General features: G+C 48.8%; 1 protein-coding gene across 2 annotated transcripts in view; it reads left to right on the top strand.

Annotated features, from left to right (window-relative positions):
• The first annotated feature begins 11,600 nt into the window (after positions 1 to 11,600).
• ZNF423 (zinc finger protein 423) overlaps positions 11,601 to 20,908 on the top strand; it is a 194,252-nt gene continuing 184,944 nt past the window's right edge. The window contains exon 1 of one of the 2 annotated variants that reach the window (XM_052686737.1): positions 11,601 to 12,244. In XM_052686737.1, coding sequence (XP_052542697.1) covers positions 12,205 to 12,244 — 40 coding nt within the window. In that variant the 5' untranslated portion in view covers positions 11,601 to 12,204. The remainder of the gene's footprint in view (positions 12,245 to 20,908) is intronic. The other variant, XM_052686738.1, reaches the window with a different exon arrangement.

Genomic DNA, 20,908 nt, shown 5'->3' with positions numbered 1-20,908 from the left:
GTTCATGCAATGCCTCTCCTGAATGGCACAATTAGAAACAGTCTTGGTGGAAATAGAGCTTATTGTAACCACAAAGAGGATTTCCTTCCCTTCACACTCAAGATAGACTGACTTCTAATACTTCGTTTTAATACTTTTTTCACAAAGGAGAAAAAGTTAATATAGTCAGTATCTTACAATTTGATTTCAATTATGAGATCCTAAAGCAGTCTGTGCTTCTTAATGAATAAGAAATAAAGGCTACGGTAATTGAATTCAGCATGGCTCGCAAAATGCTTTATTCAGATGAAAATGCCTCTGCCAATGCCAAGTTTATTCCTGGTGACTTGTTTGCCTTCCTGCTGTGTTTTCCATGAGCTGGGGTGTCCTGCTCTGCTGCGTTGGGCACTTGTGGACCGAGGGACAGAGTGGAGTGGGACAGGGACATACCTAGGGATCATGCATGCTGTTCCCAGTTCTGCCTTAATGAATCTGTGTGTATTCTGTATTTAAAATAAAATAAAATATCTTTTTGAGCCACCAGCTCTGCCCATATGCTCGTTTTTGACAAAGAACATCTGCACCCCCAGGGCTGGGATGTTCTCATTGTCCCTGCTGCTGGCTGCACCGCAGGGAGGTGGAAGCCCAGAGGAGCCCAAGCATCCTTCCTTTGCAGAACCTTTTGTTCTGGAAGTGAGCTGGTGGCTGCAAGGCAAGCAGAGGGGAGGGTGTGCATCAACTCCGCTCAGCAGCACAGGCACGTTTGGGCACTGGGGCCGCTGCTGGGGGCTGAGGATTTCCAACAAGTGCTAGCTCCAGGCTCACGTCGGCGCTTGGGCTCCAATTATAGTGATATCTCGCTTTCAGACCAATTAAAATTTCATAATCTCTCCACCAGACGGAGTGGACAGTGTTACGCTGGGTCAAGAAATATCTTCTAGCTCTAGTCATTCTCCAGGAAGTTTTTGGCTCCGTGAGGAATAGTACCTGTACAGGGCTTATGAAGAGGGGCTGAGAAAGCACAGAACGTGCAGCTTTCTTGCAGCCATTTTTGCAAGCTATTTTCTTCTACGTTTAGGGGAAGGAAAATTAAGCTTTGAAATACGGGTTGTAGACAATGCTGTAAGGAAGTTTAGGATCACAGCCTTAGGTGATAATAAAGTTGTAATACATAAAGCATCAAAAAGGTGAAATATAATGGCACCCTCCAAAGGCATCTGAACAGCTGCAAGGAAGTCTGCCTTATTGCTGCAATTTGAGCATGAATTACTTTGCATTAGGAAAGAACTGCCTCTCATTGGAGATGTGACCATGCGGCCATTTCTGTTTTAATCAGAGGTAGCTGCATTTCTGTTAATGGTTTTGTCGATTACAGCAAGCCTCCAGGCACTCTGCAGAGCCAGGGAAAGCCCCTGGAGCAGAGCTGGTGTGTTTGTTCTACCATGAAGTGTGCCATGAGATTGGCACAAGTCTCCCTCCTGGCCAGGGCTTAGTCTGTCGAAGGGGGCTCCATGCTAGCTGTGGGAGCATCTCCACCTGGGTGCATGGAGCCGTGGCCTTGTTGCCTGCCCATGTCCCTCACCACAGCCTTGCATCAGGAGCCACTGCACTGGGAGTTGTGCCCATCTGCAGGGTGGCTCTGGGAACACCTCAGCTGAGCAAGGCCAGTAAATCTGCACTCAGGTGGGGAACAGAAGCTGTTTCCTGCCACTGAGTGTGGTGTGATGGCAGCGGTGCTGCTACCATCTATTGGTGGGCAGCAGAAAGGGCACAACAGCAAAGCTGCCTACAGCTTGCATATCGTGTGGCACTGGTCTTGGGCCAGTATGGAAAAGAATGCCTTTTTAGCTAGGACAAACTGCTTGGCTAGGCCTCCCAGATCTTAAATAACAAGAGAACCACCACAGGGGGGGCTGAGTTGCTGCAAAAGGTGGTTTAAAGAAAGTGATGGCATGCGTTAACATCCAAGAGGTGTTTGTAGAAAGCTGAACCTGCCTGTGTGGGTGCTGCACGCCCCAGGCAGAGGGTTGTCTCCGGAGGTTTGGTCATTGCAGAAGGGGATGCAGCAGTGCTCTGAGGTGGCAAACAGCCTTCAGCACATCCCCAGCTCCCTGCAGAGCTGGGCTCCCACAGGGCTGTACCGGGAAGGTTGCAAAGCTCTTTTTGTATTTTTAATAACGAGGTGGACAATAACTCTATTTATGAGGAAATCTTTCTTCTGCAGGATTGTGGTGTATACCTGTTCCTACAACCCTCTCACAAATGGGCAATTCTTGTTCTGATTTTTTTCTGGCAGGGATGTTTTGTTTTCCTGTTGGCTGATGCTGTCTGCTCAGTCTGTGGAGGATTAACCTATGTGCTGTTGCTAGGTGGCCTTAAGCAAAGAAATAACACAGATCACAGGCTCCTGCATTCCTACAGTGTGTAACTCCCTTGTTCAGCAAGATTTCTCTTTCTCTGTCCTTCTGTTTTGTGTTTATGGCTGTGGAGATGTATATATTAGAGGATGCACATATAATTTGCACAAGAATAATAGATTAGAACCCCTGTAAAACATCGGTTTTATTTGGACTCGCAACATGTAGCAGCTCACTCTTTGCCAGCCTCCCATGTTTTGGTTTCTGTTGGTGTCTAAGCCTCATCTGTCATTTCCAGATGTGTTTCTGCCCAGTGTGAGGTCTCAGACTCAGCAGGGACATGCGACTTGTCACATCCTGGAGGGACCTGTGCCTGCAGCATATGTACCCCATCAGGAATGCAGCACTTGCCTGGGTTTTTAGATTTTCAAGCTTATTTCCTTGAGAGTTCATTTCATTTCATGACATTTTCAGAAATGTGGTTATCCAGAACTCAGTTGATGTTGCACACTGGATGACTGAATATTTCGCACCACTGCCACGCTGGCTAGATAGCAACTGCCAGGTAAATCCCATCAGTTTTCAACTGTGTGCAGAAACACTGCCAGCAGTTGCCATCAACCATTTCCATATCCAAAGCGTGTTGCCTGTAACATGTTTTGCTCGTGGCACTGGAACAGGCATCTAAGGTCAATCCAGCACAGGCGCAAGCAGAGCTGGCAGGATTCACTGCCATTTGCCCCCTTCTGCCCCAGCCCTGAGTAGGGATCACACAGATGTGTTGCTCCTTCTCAGCCTCCTGCATCAGGCATGCCCATGCTGAATACATCGCTCTGCATTAATAACGTGCATTTGGCTGAAATGCCTACAGGACTTTTTTACTCTGATATAAAAATATATATTTCTGCAAAGCTTGTGTTCCTCCTCTCACAGCACCAGCATGAAGCAGCACCAGCACACAGGGCAGGGACACAGCTGTGCTGCCAGTGCATCTCAAAGCAGCTGTGTGCCTGTGGAAGAGTGTGGAAGGTGCTGGTGTGAGCATGAAGTGTGACCCAGCTACCTGGGGCTGCTGCCAGGCAGTGCTGCCATAGGCTTATGGCTTCACCAGCTTTCTTTGGGAAAATGTGGGAAACATTTGGGTTTTGCTAACGTTGGGCATGTGTGATGCTTGAAACCCTGAGCCTCTTTGTGCTTGGAGCATGAATCAAAGCACTGGACGCATGGCCTGGTGCAGCCCATGTGAGCTCCCTCCCACTGGCTGCAGGGCTGAGCTGCCAGCACTGTGTGCTCCTCACCCCCTGCCATGCCACTGCTTTCTCACAGCTCCCGCTGCTTCATTTTCCTCCCTTGGCTCCCGTTGCCATGACCTGCTGGGCTGGCCGCTGGCAGGAATTCATGCCCCTCCGGCTGCTCCTTGCTGTGCTGGCCCTGAAGCCCCCTCTCCCTCCCCCCCCACTGCCCTGGCAGGCTCAAAACACAAATGAGCCAGAAGGAGCTCCCATCCTGTGGCCTGTCATATTGGGATATATTTTTCCTCTCTCAAAAGGAGATTCTGCTTGGTCACAGGCTGGTCTCTAGTGGAGGTGGCTCCCAACCTGAGACTAGGGCTGCTCTGGGCTTGGCTACCAGCGTGGTCTGGAGCCTCACTGCACCCATGCACTGGGGAGAGGAGGGATAGCTTTCAGACAGGCCCTGTGCAGCTGTGCTGTGCTGTGTCAGGCTGGCCACACTGGCACCTGGCAAGGACCTTCTGACAGTGCTGAGCACTGGACAGGAAGTGAGCTGGGCAGAAAGGCCCCATGCCACCCGCAGTCCCTGGAAGGCTGCTCCCAGAGTATGGGGCTGCCCCGGGCTGCACTGCTGTTCCCAGAGCCACGCACTGCATGTGTGGAGCTCTCCTCAGCCATTTTGGTGTCTGCATGCTGCTGGGAAGCACCATGCCCCAGTGCCTGTAGTCTTTGAGGGTACAGCAGGAATTCTGGGCAATGTAGCATGTTAACCAAATAGAAATGGGTATACAGCAGATCAGTTGTTTTAAATAGTGTTATGCACATCTTAAAAATTTGCACTACTTTGTTTAAAAATGTGCTTTGGGATGTTAACAACAAATAAAAAATTAAAAATCCCTAACATAGATGTAAACAAAACTCACTCTTAATATCCCCTGCTGCCCAGCTGGCTCTAAGTCTTATGGCTGATAGATAGGAAGGGATCCTGAAAAGAGCAGAACAAATACTGCCAACAAGGGGATTTTAAACAGGGCATAATGTCAGTGGGTCTGATAATAGGAAAATGTTCCATAACCCTTCCAGAAACCCTATGGAAGAATGGAACAAAGAGAAATCTGTAAAAATGTGATCAGATTCTATAGTAACTGCTTGAGGAATCTTAGTGAATTTAATAGAGGACAAAGTCTTTTCCCTGGGTTTTTTGCATCATCCGACAGTATTCAATAGCAAGATAATTTTCTATTAATTCTTATAGAACTTCTTCACGAGAATGATAACTGCATGTTCTCACAGTGCCACCTGCTCCCCCCCCCCACGCTCATTGCTGCTATCACACCAATTCAGAGGGGGGACCATAAATACCTTCATGTTAAAGAACTAACTTTCTTTAAAATGCCACTTTCAAAAGTGCCTGGGGGTCTGCCAGTGCAGCTGCAGGGAGTGTTTGTCAGTAGCACTGAGCAGTGCGCTGCTCCTTTCGCCATGATTACAGAATGGAAGCAGACACGGGAAAGAAGCGAGTGGAAACGATGAATTTTGTAGAAGGAGACTTGATTTGTGTTTCAGTTTTCTTTTCTTTGGTGCGAAGTGAAGGGGCTGCAGGAGGAGGAGACGGCACAGTTTGTCTGCCCATCTCCAAGTTACTCAGTGCAGCACAAGGCCGTGGCCTGGGCTTGGCCTTGGCCTTCCTCCTCTGGGGCAGCTGTGATGGGGCAGGAGCAGGGGAGGACACCGCTCACCCTGGCAGGGACGGGGCAGAGCACACAGCCCAGCACTGGAATGTGCCGTGGTATGAGGTGAGCACTGGCAGTGCACCGCTGTGGTTAACCACAAACAGCTGTCCACAGCTCCTTGGTGGTGGTTTTCACAGCAGAGATGGTATTGATGGTGAGAAGGTTTTGATGAGGAGAATCAGCATCTTGGCTTGCTGCACACTTTCTTAGAAAGAGGTAGTAGCTGACAAACACGAGCAGGAATGGAAGTATGGTCCAGGATTACTGGTTTTGTTTGGTTTATGAGGATGCTAAGGGGAGAGGTGAAGCTAAATGCCCCAAGACAGCAGTGCCGGAGGAGTCTTCTCATTTCCGTTGCTTCTCCCTTTACTGTACTGGGGATTTTCCAGAGGAGTGGAAGCCTTCACAAACACAGATATTTTTAGACGAGTTGTGTGTAGGAGCCCAGATGCTGGGGACAGGCTGCTGCTTGACTGCTGTTACAGAATGGTCCAGACCGTGGCTGCCCAGCTGGCATTTGGTGATGTTTGGTGTGGCGTTTTGGGGTGGTTTCTGTGGCAGGAGTGCTGCCAGGCCTGATTGCAGGTGGGTGAGCTCACTTCAGGGCTCCCAGCACCTTGTAACACTACTGAACCTGCTGGCAAAGACCAGGTTGAACAGCTGTACTTCCAAGGAGGTACAACCCACCTTGTGCTAAAGGAGATGGCCCTGCTCTAGTGTTAACAGGACAGGTGTAAGGAAGAGTGGTGGCCTGGAGCCTTGCACAGGAGCTCCAGCCCTTTTCATGAACCAAACTTCGAACGTGTTTTCTATTCCTTTAGAAAAAGCCTTTGAGAAGCACTGCAGAACCATGTCCAACTGTAATGAAAGGGACCTAGAGTAAGTAGATGACAGAGAGGATACTTTCTCTGCATTGTGATTAAGTATGTGGAAACAGCACTTTTTTGTAATAGGCATCATAAGTTGTTAATTAACGTTATAATGCTATAAATTGTCTTTGTGGGAACATTCAAAGGCAAATAGATGTAGAGCCTGCAAAGTCCTTAGGCCTAAAGGCGACTTGGTCATGCAGTACAGATCCTCTGTCTGACTCCCACACTGCTTCCTGGGGCACCTAACTGGAAGAAGCTGCAATGAACAGTTTGCTCAGCGAGTGCTGGAAAGGACAAAATACCTGTTTGTGTTTGCAGGGCACTGCACGGCCTGTGTCTTTAGCCCAGTTATCAGTAATGATTGTTTTCCTGGAACTGTGCAGGGATGTGTGTGTGTGATTCCTCTACAGATGGGTATTTTGTGACATTTGAGCTAAATTCAGCTCCGGTGTATGATAGTATTTTACAGAAAGTGTCACTAACTGCACCACTTACTCTGTCTTGATTTTAGACTATTTTTTTTAATAGAAGGAAAGATGATTGATAGAAGTGCCGTACACAAGTAGACGATAGGAAAAAAATTTGAAATCACTACTGTCATTAGAGATGTGTGAGTGCTAATGTGGTGCACGCAGCGAATGTAATTCTGTGCATGGCCAAATACATTTCGCAGTGGAACTTTCTCTTTGTTTTTCAGTGCTCTGGGATAGCAGCTCGATCCCATGTTGCTGTAAGCTCCCAGAGCACAACAAGGCATGACTGCTCTTGCTGGGTCCTGCCTGCAGCCCTCCATCATGTGCAGTCTCTCCTCTCTGCGCAGCGTTCCTGCCCCTGCCGCTCCCGGTGGCCTGAATTCTGGCTGTGGCAGTCCTCTGCTAGGGCTGAAACGGGGGATGCCAGTTATTTATTTATGTAAAATGTTCGGAGGCATTAACTCACAAACACCATAGAAACTGGGCTGGTATTGTAGTCGGGGCTTTTATTCAGGTTGTCTGATGCGCTGTGGATGCCGCCTGCCTTTGTGTGCTCCAATCCCGTTTATCCCGACGATGCCTTTGTGTTCCCCATTTGACATATTTTACTGTAAATAAAGAGCGACACTGTCTTGCAGCTGTATCCACGGTGACATTTGACTCTCGACTGAATGAGCGCATTGTGCCGTGTGTTTTGGAAACATTATCTCTTTTAAGAACTAATTCAGCCTTTAACAGCTTCCCAGTGCCTGCCTGCCTTTGCCATGGAGAGCTCAGGTGCTCGCCCACCTCCGTGCAGCCTCCGCCCGCTGCCTCCTGCCCCTCACGCTGCTGGGGCCTGAGCTGGGCACCGGCTCCCTCTGCTCAGTCTTTTTGTCTGTGTGTAGACCCTTTGATGGGATGTGCTGCAGGGCTTCTCCTGGGATGTCAGCATTTTGCCACATTTCTCATAGGAATTATGAGCATCTCTTATGTCCATGTGTATGATATGTTCTTTAAGGTAGAATCTGCGCTCCACGATTAAGATAATCCCTGTGTGGTGACTCATTGAGCATCCAGCTGATTGGTTCTTTTATGTGTTGAAAACAGTTTTCTTTATGATTTCAGCAAGTTTAGATCCTGCTAGGGTCCACATTTCTTGGAGTGGGCTCAGTCTCTTGGGTGTCAAAGCCCAGGACCAGCAGGACCGAGATCCTCTGTGAAAACCCCAGCTTCCAGGAAGCTTTTATTTTTGCTTTCAAATAGCTGTGCTGCTTTTATGCAACTTGTAATTTCAAGCTAATTCCAACACACTTTTAAAACAGTTATGCATATATATAGAAATGTGTGTGGTTTTGCTCTCAGTGCTGAATGGCAATAAATCCATGCACCATTGAGATGCTGGTGGTACCACCTGCATTCCCCCTCTGTAAGGCTGTGCCAGGGTTGAACAAGGTTGAACAACCTGAGCTAATGTTCTTTCAGCCTTAAACATAATCACTTTGAAAAAATGTAAGTGCAAATATTCTGGATGCTGTCTGCCATGTGTGTATGGAATTAACATCCTGAGACAGTGCCATAGCATAAGGGCCCTCCAAAGAGAAGAGGGCTCGTTTTCATTACTGTGGGGAAGAGAGTTGTCCTGAAAACATCATCAAACTTCAAAACTTAGGCACACTGTGCACACACACCACATTACAGTGGAACCCCACAAGGGTTTCAAGCGAGAAGTGTGGTACCCACAGCAACCCAGTGAGCTGCAGGACAGTGCAAGATTGTGTCTCGGGGAGCAGCTCTGCACTTTGTGCTTCCATTTAACTTCTCAGAGTAAGGAGAAAAGGCATCTGTGAGGAAACAAGGTTGATAATAGGTTCAAAATATTCTATTGCTTTCTTGTATTACCATATTTAAATTAAATTATTAAATGTATTTTCATTAAATTAGCATACAAGCTGGTATTATTTGCCTTAGATATTTTAACAAAGTCTGTGAAGTCTTCCCCTGCTATTACTGCTCCTGGAAGGTACGGTGCTCCTGATTGGAAGTTCTGGAGCTGAGAGCAGTGCAGCTGGCTGTACACTGCGCTGCCCTGGGGCTGCAGGCACGGCCTGGCTCTGCTCGAGGGCCGCAGGATCACAGGGCGGGGGAAGCGACTGGGTTCCTGCCTGCACCTGGGGGGGCTGCGCACAGAGCCCGCATGTCGTGGCAGTCAGCAGCACGGCACCGGGCGCGTGTTGAAGATCAGGGGGTCAGAGATGTGCTTACAGAACAGGGCCTGGAGGCAGACTGTGTGCTTCTGGGTTTGAAGATAATGGAGAGGGATGAATTAATAATTATATACATGTGTGCTACACTTAGAGATGGATTTACACGTCTTTCATTTTTTAAAGCTCAGACTTGGTTTCCCACTCTCTTTATCTCTAACATGATCTTTCTGCAGGCCCTGACAGACAGCAGTGCTCCCAAACGTACTGCTGCTTTGTGATGGTCCTGAGAATGAACCTGAGTTATGTGCAGCAGAGAGGCTCGGATGCCATGACCATGCCTCCTCATCATCCAACAGCTGCTCCAAACCAGGTACAGGTTCACATGTGAAGCTTGCTGTTGGCTCTCCAGCAAGTGAGAAGGGGGGAAATGCTTCCACTCATTTGTTTAAAAGAAAAACATTTAAATATTTTTAATGAATTTTAAAGAAGAAGTTGTAGAAATGCTCCATGAATTGGGGCATTCATTAAGTATTTTTAAAAAAGCATAGAAAATTTGGAGGCAAAGGTCTGGATAGCAAAGTGACTTGCAGTGCAAAGGGCTTGGGAATTACTTGCCAAGTAGAACGTGTACAACTAAGGTTGAAATCCCCTCTTTGGATGATCGCATGGGGATTTGAATGTGGGTCTCAGAACTCCTCCGAGAGTGCCCAACCGCTGGCACATTCTGGATGAGAATCTGTCCTGCTGAAGCTGTTCTGCTTTGTAAGAATAATTAAATATTCATTGGGCCAATGAGAGAACAGAAACAATCTGATAGCCTGGGGATTAGGGCTCTCCAATAAGATGAGGAGACAGAAGTAATTCAGTTCCTGATCCAACTCGCGCTGAACGGATATGAATCTAGGGCCACATTGGCCATATTTGCCAATGGTTCTAGTTATTTTTTTCAGGATATAAATTTCTCAACTTTTTTTCTGTCATTTCTTGTTGTGCCTTTACAGAAACTGGTATCACACCAGCTTTTATACTGGTAGTCTCTTGACTAGAGTTATCCCTGTGTTTTACTGGCATCAGAATTGGGGCTGCAGGTTCTTCGAAAATCTGCCTTTCTTCTGGTTGGCCCACAGCTTGAAGTTAGTGCAGTGATGTAGAGGAAGTATATCTCAATTACAGTGGTGTTATAGGAAACATTTTTTACTGCATGTCCAGTCTGTGGTGGTAATCTGGAGTAATACACTAGGAGGAAACTGTAAATCTTTATTATAACATCAATAAGCACAATAGTTTCTGTCAAGCTTTAAGAAAGCAGAAAATCACCACTAAACATCCATTCAACCAGCTGCGCTAAATAATCCTTCAGATTCATATACTGAATTTCTTGATCAAATGATAAACTTATTCCTGAATTATCTGGACTCCTTGCAGTATGAAAAGATACATATTAAAAACAAAACCGGGAACCCAATGCAACCCAAGAACACAGGAAGATGTTTTCCAAGCGGAAATGGTTACCAGGAAGGTGATGCCTTCATGCAGCCCCCAGGTCAGGCCCGGCGCCGCTCTGTCTGCCCTGACCCCGCATTGGAGCACTTCTGCCGGGGGCTGTTTTCACGGCATCTGCAAAAAAAAAAAGTTCTATTCCACTGCAGACATCTTTCTGTGAGCAGTGGGGACGCATGGCCACGTGGGTGCCCCGTGTGGCGCAGGCCCATGGCCGGGGGTCAGGATGCCTGGCAGGCGGCTCCTTACACGGGGCAGCTGGCAGTGAGCAGAGCGAGTGCCTTGCTCCTAAGGGCAGTAAGGATATTTAAACCAAACAAGCCCGACGTAAGTGGGAGAAGAAACTCGCTGAGCGATTTCAACTGTAACTTGGCGCCCGGCACGCTGTACTATAAGAAGTTCAAAGCGTTTTGGATTTTTCCAGAAAAACCCTCTCCCAGCAGCGAGGCATGGGCCGTTCCGGCCCCTGCTAAGTTGAACACGTCGGGAAGGGCAAAGTAAATAAATCTTCGCCTCCCGCTCCCCCCGAGGTGGCGAGAGGGTACCGGAAAAAGCCCGCAAACTTTTGCCGCGGCCGCCGAGCCGGTGCTGGAGCCGCGGTGCTGGGCGGGGCGGTGCGGCGCGATGCGGTGCGGTGCGGTGCGGCTCCGCGGGCGGCGGCGAGTCCGGTCCGCGGCGGCGGTCCGCGTTTTGCGGGCGGCCGCTGTATTTCCCGGGCCGTCCATGGCTCGGTGCTGTTGGCTCTCTCTCCGTCTGATCGGCGCAGGCTGCGCGGGGCTCCCTACGGGATCAGAGCGCTCCCCCGCCGGGACTCCACTCCTCACATCCTCCTGCTGGGACTCAGCTACATTTCCAGCCAAGCCTGGCTTTATTATGTGTGTCTGCACTGCAGCCCCAGCAGCAAGATCAGGAGGAGGAAAAGGAGCCAGGACAAAGAAAAGAGAGGGAGGCTGGCGAGAGCTAAAGAAAATAAAAACCCAGGGCAGCAGCGGCAGCAGCGGCAGCGATGAAGGCAGGAGCGGTGCCACCTTCCAGAGAATGACCCATGGAGGCAGCTAGCGGCCCCGGCATCGATGCGAAGGAGCGCTTACCTCGGTCCGCCGAGTGCGTGCGTGCGGGGGAAGGCGGCGGCGAGCGCGGCCGGCGGCGGGGAGCCCATCCCGGCCGAACCCCGCGCCGCGCACCCGGGGCAGCCGCGCCGCCGGCCCCGTGAGCGGCGAGCGGGGGCCGAGCCCGGGGGCGAGCGGCGGGACGCGAGGGGGGGCCGAGAGCGGCCGGGGAGGATTTAGGGAAACCGCGGCGAGGTCGCACCCCCGGAGCGCCTCGCATTGTCGGGGCCGCCGCGCCGCTCTTATTTTTAGACGCTCATTCTCCCCGCGCCCTCCCCCCGGCCCCGGGAGCCCCGCGCGGCTTTTTGTGCCATTCTCAAAGTGCCGAGCCGGACTGAGAGCCGCAGGGCGCCTGCAAACTTTAACGAGAACAAAAAGGCGGCGGGGGCGCGGAGGGGCTCGGCTTGTGGCGGTGCTATTTGCACATCGAAGGGAGGAGAAAAAACCAACAAAGAGGAGAAAAAAAAAGAAAGAAAGAAAAAGAAATCGCAACTGTTGCGCCTGTGATTTTTTTTTTTTTTTTTTTTTGTCCCCGGGGGGAGAACCTCTAGGTGCCCGAGGGGTGGACAGGAGTTGAACTTGCCGCATTGCAACAGGCAAAGAAGTGAGAAATCCGATAATCGATCCCGCTGCTGCCGCTGCTTCGCCTCGCTCAGCCCGGCAAAGTTTCGAGGGGCAGGAGGCAGGGAGAGGCAGGGCGGGCAGGGGCCGCGGGGCCGCGAGGAGGACGCGCCGGGAGGAGGACGAGCCGCGGCGCCCGGACATGTCCAGGAGGAAGCAAGCCAAGCCCCGCTCGGTGAAAGGTAAGCGCCCGCCGCCCCGCGCCGCCGGCCGGGCACCGCCGCCGCGCCAGCCTCCGCGCGCGGCCAATCAGGGCCGGGGCCCGGCTTGGCGGGGATTGCGAATCCCCCCCGACTCGGCCGCCGCCGCGGGCTCCGCCCGGCCCGGCCCGCGCCGCCGCCGCCGCCCGCCCCGGCCGCGGGGAGGAGGAGCGGCGCCGCCCGCGGGAAGCGGCTCCGGCCCGGGCGCCGAGGGGAGGGGAGCGGCCGGGGGAGCCGCCCGCCGCCGCCGTCCATTTTGGGGGCTCCGCGCCCGGCCGCCTGGGCGGGGGCGGGCCGAGGGCCGCCCGGCGGGGCAGCGGCCGCGGAACCCGCCCGAAATGGCGGCCGGCGGTGCCCCCGGCCCCGAGCGGGGCTCTGCAGGCGTCGCGGGGGCGGGCAGAGCCGCCGCGCCCGGGGGCTGTGGGGGAGACCGCGGTTCGGGGCGCGGAGCCGACGTGCCGTCCGGGGCTGGGGAGCGGCGTTCGGCCGTCGGAGCGCGGGGGAAGAAAAGTTTGGCGGCGGGGCTGGGAGCGGACCGACGGGCGGGGGAGCGGTGCCGCGGCCGGGGCTGAGACGAGCGGTTCCTCCGGGCTGCGAACGGCAGCGCCTCGTCCCTTCCCTCTCCCGCCCTATGCGTGTAACGGTGGCGAAGGGAAGGGAGAATTAAAACCGATTTCTTTATTCGAGAGCATCTGCAGGGCCGAAAACTTGCTCGGGCTGAGGGAACAATAGCCGGTTTCAGGCAGAGGTGCGCTAATAACGGCTCCGCACCCGACTTGGCAGACAGGCTCCTCCGTGCCGAGGCTGCGCCGGGGGCTTTGTGTGCGAGCACAAAAGGGCGCAGCTCCCTGGGCCGCGAAGCAAGAACTCGAAAGCGTTTGGAATTAAAAAAGTCGCTGGGAGACGATGTTAGCGTCCGGTTAACCAACCAGCCGGAGGAAGAATAGAACTCCCTCTCCAGGGCGATTTGATATTATTTTTGAGATACGCAGGTCAGGAGATTGCAATAGAAACAGCGACGACTTCAAACGTCCGTGAAGTTTTTGAGAAGTGAGCCCTTCCCCTCACAAAAAAGCTCGCTCGCTGCCCCTCTCCCGCTCGGCCGGGGCCCTGCGGCCTGCAGGCGCGGCTCCGCCGGTCGCGGCTGTGGCGGTCGCAGCCCCCCTCGGCTCCCGGCTCTCTCGGCGCAGGCCACGCGTTGCCCGGTCGCTCTCCGTGCCGAGGTGCCGCACGTAACGCGCAGGACGCAGCCATACGTCAGCGGAACCGTGTGCGCTCTGAAGCCCGGTTAATAAACATGAACACCTCGTTACATAATGACACGAGATATTTGCATTTGCTACTCGTTTGTTTGCCACCTCTTTACCTTTGGGCAGCATCTCTCACCACTGATACTCTATAACGAAAAATCATCCTTAGCTCCAAGATAGAGCAGGTCGCTGTTTACAAGAGCTTTTTTTTTTTTTTTTTTTTTTTTTTTTTGGAATCAAAACAGGTAACTTGCTGGCAAGTCACAGCTGGGAAATGTTTTCCACGCAACACAGAAATATCTAGAATGTCTTTGCCACGGGGAGCCGTGTAGAGCCTGGTTCTTAAAGGTTCTGAATATTCCTCCAGTCTCCAGGCACAACAAATGTGCTTTCAGTTCAGCACAAACTGGCTGTAAATTACAGTCTTAGCATGAGCTGGCTAATGGGGAACCTAAGGAACAAGCTGAATCTGGGTGAAATTTTCAGTAATAGGAGGCAGCTCATATATATGTATGTGGGATATAGAATTCCTCCCTTTTCTTATGTTCATACATATCTTTTTGTAAAGTCCATCATATACATTTTGTGGTCTAGGGAGCTGGCAGCCCGGTAGATTGCCACAGTACATGTTTCCATGGAAATAATTGAGATGTAATAAATAAAGGCACTCTGAGGTCACAGGTTTCCCAATTCAGCTGAGAAGAAAACAAGCATAAATTATGTGGATATATGCGTAGCATTTAGGACTTCAAATCATTTACTGGTTTTCTCTTTTCTGTGCATTTATTTCACTTTGTGTAGTAACCTCGATATTTATTAACCACTAGTGAGGTTTGGGCATCCTTTCTCATTCAGAAAGATTACATACTAAAATAGAATCAGCGTGCGCCTCTGATGAAAGGGATTATTCTGCATGCAAAAGGGAAGTTGCCTATGCATTAACCACAAGTGCTGTCTTTGGCATTAAAGAAGCAACCGACTCTGATAGAAGCATCAAATGCTGACAACTCTTCAGATCCACGTAATTTAAAATTAAGCAATTGCCAGCAGAACGGGATGCTGACAAACCTGCGGGTCATGTGGCCCTGCTCTGTGACGAGGTGTCTGGTTCAGTCTCACAGAAAGTTGCCGTGATTGCTGCAGCTGGAACTCTAGCAGTAGCCCTGGAATTTCCCTGGTGTGGATTTATCACTGGCAACGTGACACACTGGTTTTGTTTAACCATTACTTTGGCTGTGCAGACCTGACGACACCCAGCCAATGGTTTGGGCCAACGCTCTGCTGGGCTGTTGCTGCAGGACAGTCAGGGCAGAGCAGAAGCAGGAGGGACTGAGCCTTTGTTAGCTTGCAAAATGAACCAGATGGGGTGGTGTGATGGTGGCAGTTTTGGGGTGAAGCACTTGCCTTCTCTGAAGCCTTCCTTCACATCATAGGTGGGACCCACAGAAGTGTTTTTCCTTGGCACAGAACCTTCCTTTGCCCTGCTGTCAGCAACGTGACCGTCTGGTGGCTTTGGCAGGTCTCCTTAGGAAGATCTGTACTCTGCTTGGTGCCATTAAACACAGGAGGTTCAAGCCGGTCACAGAGCAGTGACCGTCCCCTTGCGCTGCCTGTTCCCATTCCGAGTGGTCCCACGGATGTGCCGTGCACACTTCAGAGGCTGGTTGTGTGCCATCAGCTCTGGAGAGAGTTGATGGAACTGGAGCTGATGAGGCACAGACTGGTGCCTCTGAAAGCAGCTCTGGGAAAGCACAGCTGGGAGATGCTGGGGTCTGCTGGCAGAGCTGTAGGTTTCAAGTCCCACGTAATTGTAACTGAAGAATGACTTGGATGCGGTTTGTGGGGACTGGGCTGACATTGGCACGGGGTTTTCAGCATCACATGCACTTTAGTTGCTGAATTTGACAGTTCTGCAAATTGCTGTCAGGTTGCAGTGGTGTTTTGTGCTTAAACGTGCTAGTCTGTAATCAAACTGTTTTGCAAAAGGATGCACTAATTAAGTCTAGATTTGTTATCCTACTTGAAGTTGCGGAATTGCTGTCATATTTTTTCGCTTTTGGTTGGCGAAAATGCTGATAGAAACTTTTGATTCACGCCCTACGTGCCTCATTTATGTCAGTCAAGGAAGAAAAAGAAGGTTGTTCTCTACTTTGTTACCTGCAAAGTAAATAAAAATACTCCAGCCATTTGCTGAGTTCCAATTAGCTGATTGCTATGAATGATCTTCTTTAAAGGAATGCTGTTTTACCTATCTGCTCATACAAAGGTTTGATTTTTAATGTCTTGTGAAAAGGATTCTCTTTGTCTTGATTGATGTCAAGAATAAAAGCGTGATGGTAATATCCCTTTGAAAGCTATTGTATTGTCAGCTCTGGCTGACAGCAGGAGGCCCTCCTAGTGCTATAGATTAGCGCTGTGAAAACACTGACATTTTCTTTGTTATATTGCTGTTGTTCTGCTTGCAAAGTCAATTATACAATGTCGGAGCTCAGTTACAGAGTTGACTGTGGAAGTAACAATGTCTTTCATACTTGTCTTAAAGATATAATTTTATTTTTTTCCCAGCTGATAGAGAAGAACCTGCAGGTACTGGAACAGTACATTCTACAAATTAAATTTTGACAAGTATAATCATAATTGCCAAATGCAGGAGACTCGTGCGATTATCCTTTAATTTTACAGTTCATTCAAGTTTCGGTGGAATTTTATTGATACAGTGAAAGCAGCAGCTAAAATTGATAAAACTCATATCAAATAAGATTACACTCTTGATTGTTCTTTATCAAGTGTAGCTTTTGGGGGATTAGGAATAATTGGAGATGTTGGTGTTTCATCGTGGGGTTGGTGCCATGAGAACGTTTGGATCCACGCAGCATAGCGAGTGCTGCCTTTGGGGATCAGCCTGCAGTTTTTAATTTTTGAGCGTGCATTTTGATACAAGCCCAGCAGCGTTCTCCCCTGAACTCCACAAGTCCCAGTTTTCCTTCCGCTCTCTCCCTCCGGTACGGTTTCCTGGACAGGATCTGTGTGGTATTTAACTGGTTTTGCTGATTGAAACTCGTGCCTGTGTGCAAACACCTTTTAATTGTGGTCTGTTCCCATTGGTCCTGGCGAGCATAACTAACAAGTGTGGCCCAACATTGAAAAGGGTGGAAAAGGCAATGCAAAAGGTTGAAATACAAATGGGGAGAAAATAGAAATCTCTTGATTTCAGTGGCGGTTCATCTAATGCCACGGGTAAAAAAACAAACACCGTGCAGCAGCACTGACTCTCAGAGAGTGCCTCCCATTTTTTTTTCTTCAAAAGTATCCGAGCAAAATCAGTGCAAGCTAAAGAACATCATTCATTACTGAATTGCTTCGGATGACACATGCAGAAAAAAGAATCAGAGAGCTGTTGTTTAGATGTTAATTGTAGGATTTCTAAATTACTATTATAAAATAATAGAGTAACAAAAGATTCCACAGTTACCAGTAATTTGTCAGGATTTATTTTGTTTTTCTTCAATAATTGAAAATTAATGTCTTGAAGTGAAAGCAGATGTTCATGCCATCCTCTGAATTGGATATAAAAATGATGTTTTGTAGAGGCGTTAGGCTTGTGTAAACACAAATTGTCTTATCTTAGCTGGGGCTTTGGCTTGGTTTTATCTATTGTTTGGTGCCAAATTAACTTTTATGTTAAACCTGGCTGAATGAACTAAGGCAGAGCTTGGGATGGCACCCAGCGTTGGGTTGTTGATGTTGTAAATGACCTGCCTCGCCTGCTGCCTCTGCGATGGCAACGCTTTCTCATGCTGTACTATTAATATTTACTTCAATTTTGATAAATGTGCTCTTAATTCTGTTCGGTTATTTTATACCAAATGTGTTTATTTATATCCTCCTTGCAGTTTGTGCAGTCAGCATTGTGGATCTTGACAATATTTGGAAAACACAAAACGCATTATTATGTTTTTGTTTTGTTGATTTTTTGTAAATAAATAATGTCTTGCTCTCATGCATTAGTCTGCAATCTGCAAAAGATAATAAAATTCTTCTCGTATTGTAATATTCTCTTAAGCAAAAGATTATTAATTACCCACAGTAATTGAACTGCCTTATAAAAATGCCTATACCAACCCCTCATCACTCCATCAGTATCCTCCTTAAATGCCTCTGAAAAAGGATGGCTATTATGTTCCGCTGTATCCTACTAAATGCACTGGAGTAATGAAATACTAATAGTACAAAACCTATTACAGACCTCTGTTAAATCCTTACTGACAAATGGTGGTGGAGGGGAGGTCTGGTGTTAGTACATGTGTTAGTGTGCGTGGTCTGTGAGCATTCAGGTGCGTGTTGGAGCCAGGTGAGAACCAGCTCAGGGCTTTCTGCAGTGCCTGCGTTTATTCAGCATACCTTTAGATTCAGAAGTTGATTCTTGTTTCTTTCATCTGTTAGTCAACGTGGGAAGCTGGTTACATCTCTTAGATCTAAAAGTCAGGTAATAAGTTCCAAGTGCTACATCTCCTTGACGACTGCTATGCATATACATATGTTAAAACAAAATGTATCCCAGTGAATTGTGGTGGTTTAACAGAGCGAGTTGTTTTAGGGAGCGGAAGGGCAGGGAGACACTGAGTGGTCTCTTGTGCCATTTGCAGCTGGAGGAGGCTGGAGCTCGCCCCACTTGCCACAGGCTGTGGAAGACGTGAGCCGCGGGCCGCCGGGCGGGCAGGGCGATGCGGTGGGCAGTGCCACGCAGCGGGGAGCTCGCATGCTGCCTGAGCCCTGCGCTGCGGAGCTCATTACATTGTTTGCATTTGCTCCGAAGGAAAACCTCTTCCTTTCCAACTGCAGATTAGGCAATTGTAAGACCAATTTGCAGAGCTTGTAAATGCCACTTGTTAATCATAGGCACTACAATTATTAATATTTTTTCCTTTTCCCCCTTGGATGTATTAAGTCAACTTTTTAGTTTTTTATGTAATTGAAATTTGCCCTTTTGTTACCTGGGCACGAATTATTTTTGAAATGTTGTCATTACTCGCCCTGCTGTGAGGTTTATCTCTCCTGTTCATCCTAATTAAATAAAACATAGTGTTGCTCACCAGCCTAGCGTTGCAGCGAATTACCTGCCTGGAGGCTCACACTGGCGTTGTTGCTTGTTGCGGCTGCTGATGTTGACCAGCACGTTTACTTTTAGATTTTCATTTCAAAGGGATCAGTTTGTGCTGTGTGACAGGTGAATGGCGAATGCTTTACAGTACTTTCAAGAGCTGAACAAACGGTAGGTGATGGCTTGGTACTGCAGGAAGCGGCAAGCACAGTGGTGATGCAGCCGCAGTGGTGGAAGATGGCCATGGAAGAGCCCATGGGTCTGGGGGGTGAGGCAAACCCATATCTGGGCTTGCTGTGCCCACCCTACCTGCTGCTCTCCTGGGCCTTTCTGGTGGGGTTGGCCTCAGCTCTGTGTAGCATCAGTGATGGCTGTGCTCTCCTTGGGTCTGGCACTGACAACATAGGCTGCTTCAGAAGTGTAACAGTTGGGGTTGCTTTACGCAGAAGTTGTTTCCAGTTTTTATTAGAGAAAGCAAACAATATGCACGTGTTTTAGAGAGAACGAAAGGGAAAGGTCCCTGCTTGTAGAGAAACCGTTTGTTTAAGCCTTTGATAGCTCTACAAAAGCCTCACTGCTCACCACTGAAACCCCATTATGGGTAAAAGCACAGGAGTTAGCAAGTCGCTGTACTCCAGTCTCTGCTGGCTCATACAAGGCTCTAGAGGTTTGGTCAAATGTGGCCTAATTCTGCTTTCCAAATATTAAAAAAATTACACAGAGGGCAAAAAGACAAGTTCTTAATATGCATATCCTGGGAAAATCCTAAAACAGTATTTTTACCCCCTCCAGTCCCAAGGCTAATCAAAATTCCTTTGTTTCCACATCTACCATTAAAATACGTCCCTCCCTTGGTTGCCTGCTGAATGCACAAGTTTAACCACTCAGTTGATTGGACTCAAAAAAGCCGTTACTGGCTCTACGTAGACTTTGCCCACAGATAATTGTGAGATGGGAGCAATACTCCTGGCAACTTCCAGCAGGCTTGGTGCTTAATTTTGCAGCTCTTAGCATTTCTTGATGGACCTTACCCGACTTAGTTGAGGTTTTTCTGTGTTACCACTGGGGAAAGTTAGCCAAACCCTGTCAATGGTGGTTGCTGGAACTTGCTTCATGTAGTAGTCAACTGAGTGTTAACCAAGGTAGTGTTAATAAAGATTTGCTGTGTGAAAAGAGGATGTGTGGTACACTGCAAGGCAAAGCTCTTCACTGGGGAAGCATCTGGGACTTGCTTCTCCTGGACTTAGAATAAATGCTATTTTTCCCCCCCTTGCCATTAATTGGAGCTAAGCCGAGTGTTTCATGTAAACCAGCAATGTAAGTCCAAGTCTCCTGGTGAACTCCTCATGCAAATTGAGATTTCTCTTGATGCTAGAAGTCCATGAGCAAGGCTAGGTATGTATCAGGCATGGGATGAAACCTGTCTTACGGGTGATAGTGTTTCTCTTTGTTCTCAATAGAGATGGGCTTCTCTGTTTTTGTATTGCAATTGAGAAAGCAAGAGCAAAACAGATCTGGTGGAAACAGTCAGTTGGCACCCAGTGCTGCAGAGCCCATCTCCTGCTGCTTCTGCTGGCTCAGTGGTGTTGTTGCTGATGGAATTTCCTGGGGAGCACTGGGCATGTTCAGGTGCAGGGGATGCAGCAGTGCTCCCCAGGGCCACGGTGGAAAGCCCGAGAGACACTGTCTGTGTTTAACAGCTGTTAGCATAAGAGGGGACAGTGCTTGCCTGAGCAGAACTGAGCCCCGTTCTTTATCCTTTCAGCCTCCTGTCCCCTAACCTGGAAGGTAAAAGGAGATAGCAAAAGTGCATGGTAGGAAGGACTTACTGCTTGCAGAAGCAGAAATGGTAAATGGAGAGATACTGAAATAATATAGGGAAAAAGATAACAAAGTAGGAAATCTGTTGCTGATGAATGAACACAGAAGGTGTCTGATTTGGTGTATGCATTGGCTTACCCAGATCTGTGTCTGTGTTATTTTTTGGCTTTTATTTTAAGACTGAGAGAACAAATCTGAAAAGTGAATCTAAGTTCATGGAAAGGGATATAATTAAGCATAAAAAAAGAAATAAGCATAAGCATAAGAAAAGAAATCACAGTGAATGTAAAATGTAAAGAAATGTAAAACATCTAAATAAATTAGCTTTTCTGCTCCTAAAAGACAGTGCCAGTGCAATGCTGTCCTGTTTGGAGGAATGTATTTGTTGTGGTTTATGGATGTTTTTAATATCGATAAATCAGAGGACAACTGTGATTGCAGTTGTTAGTTCTGGGAGTTTTGACTATTTTATCA

The sequence above is a fragment of the Tympanuchus pallidicinctus genome, unplaced genomic scaffold, assembly GCF_026119805.1.
Source record: "Tympanuchus pallidicinctus isolate F22 unplaced genomic scaffold, pur_lepc_1.0 scaffold22, whole genome shotgun sequence".
Classification (NCBI taxonomy): domain Eukaryota; kingdom Metazoa; phylum Chordata; class Aves; order Galliformes; family Phasianidae; genus Tympanuchus; species Tympanuchus pallidicinctus.
This window is presented reverse-complemented; position numbering and strand designations above follow the sequence as displayed.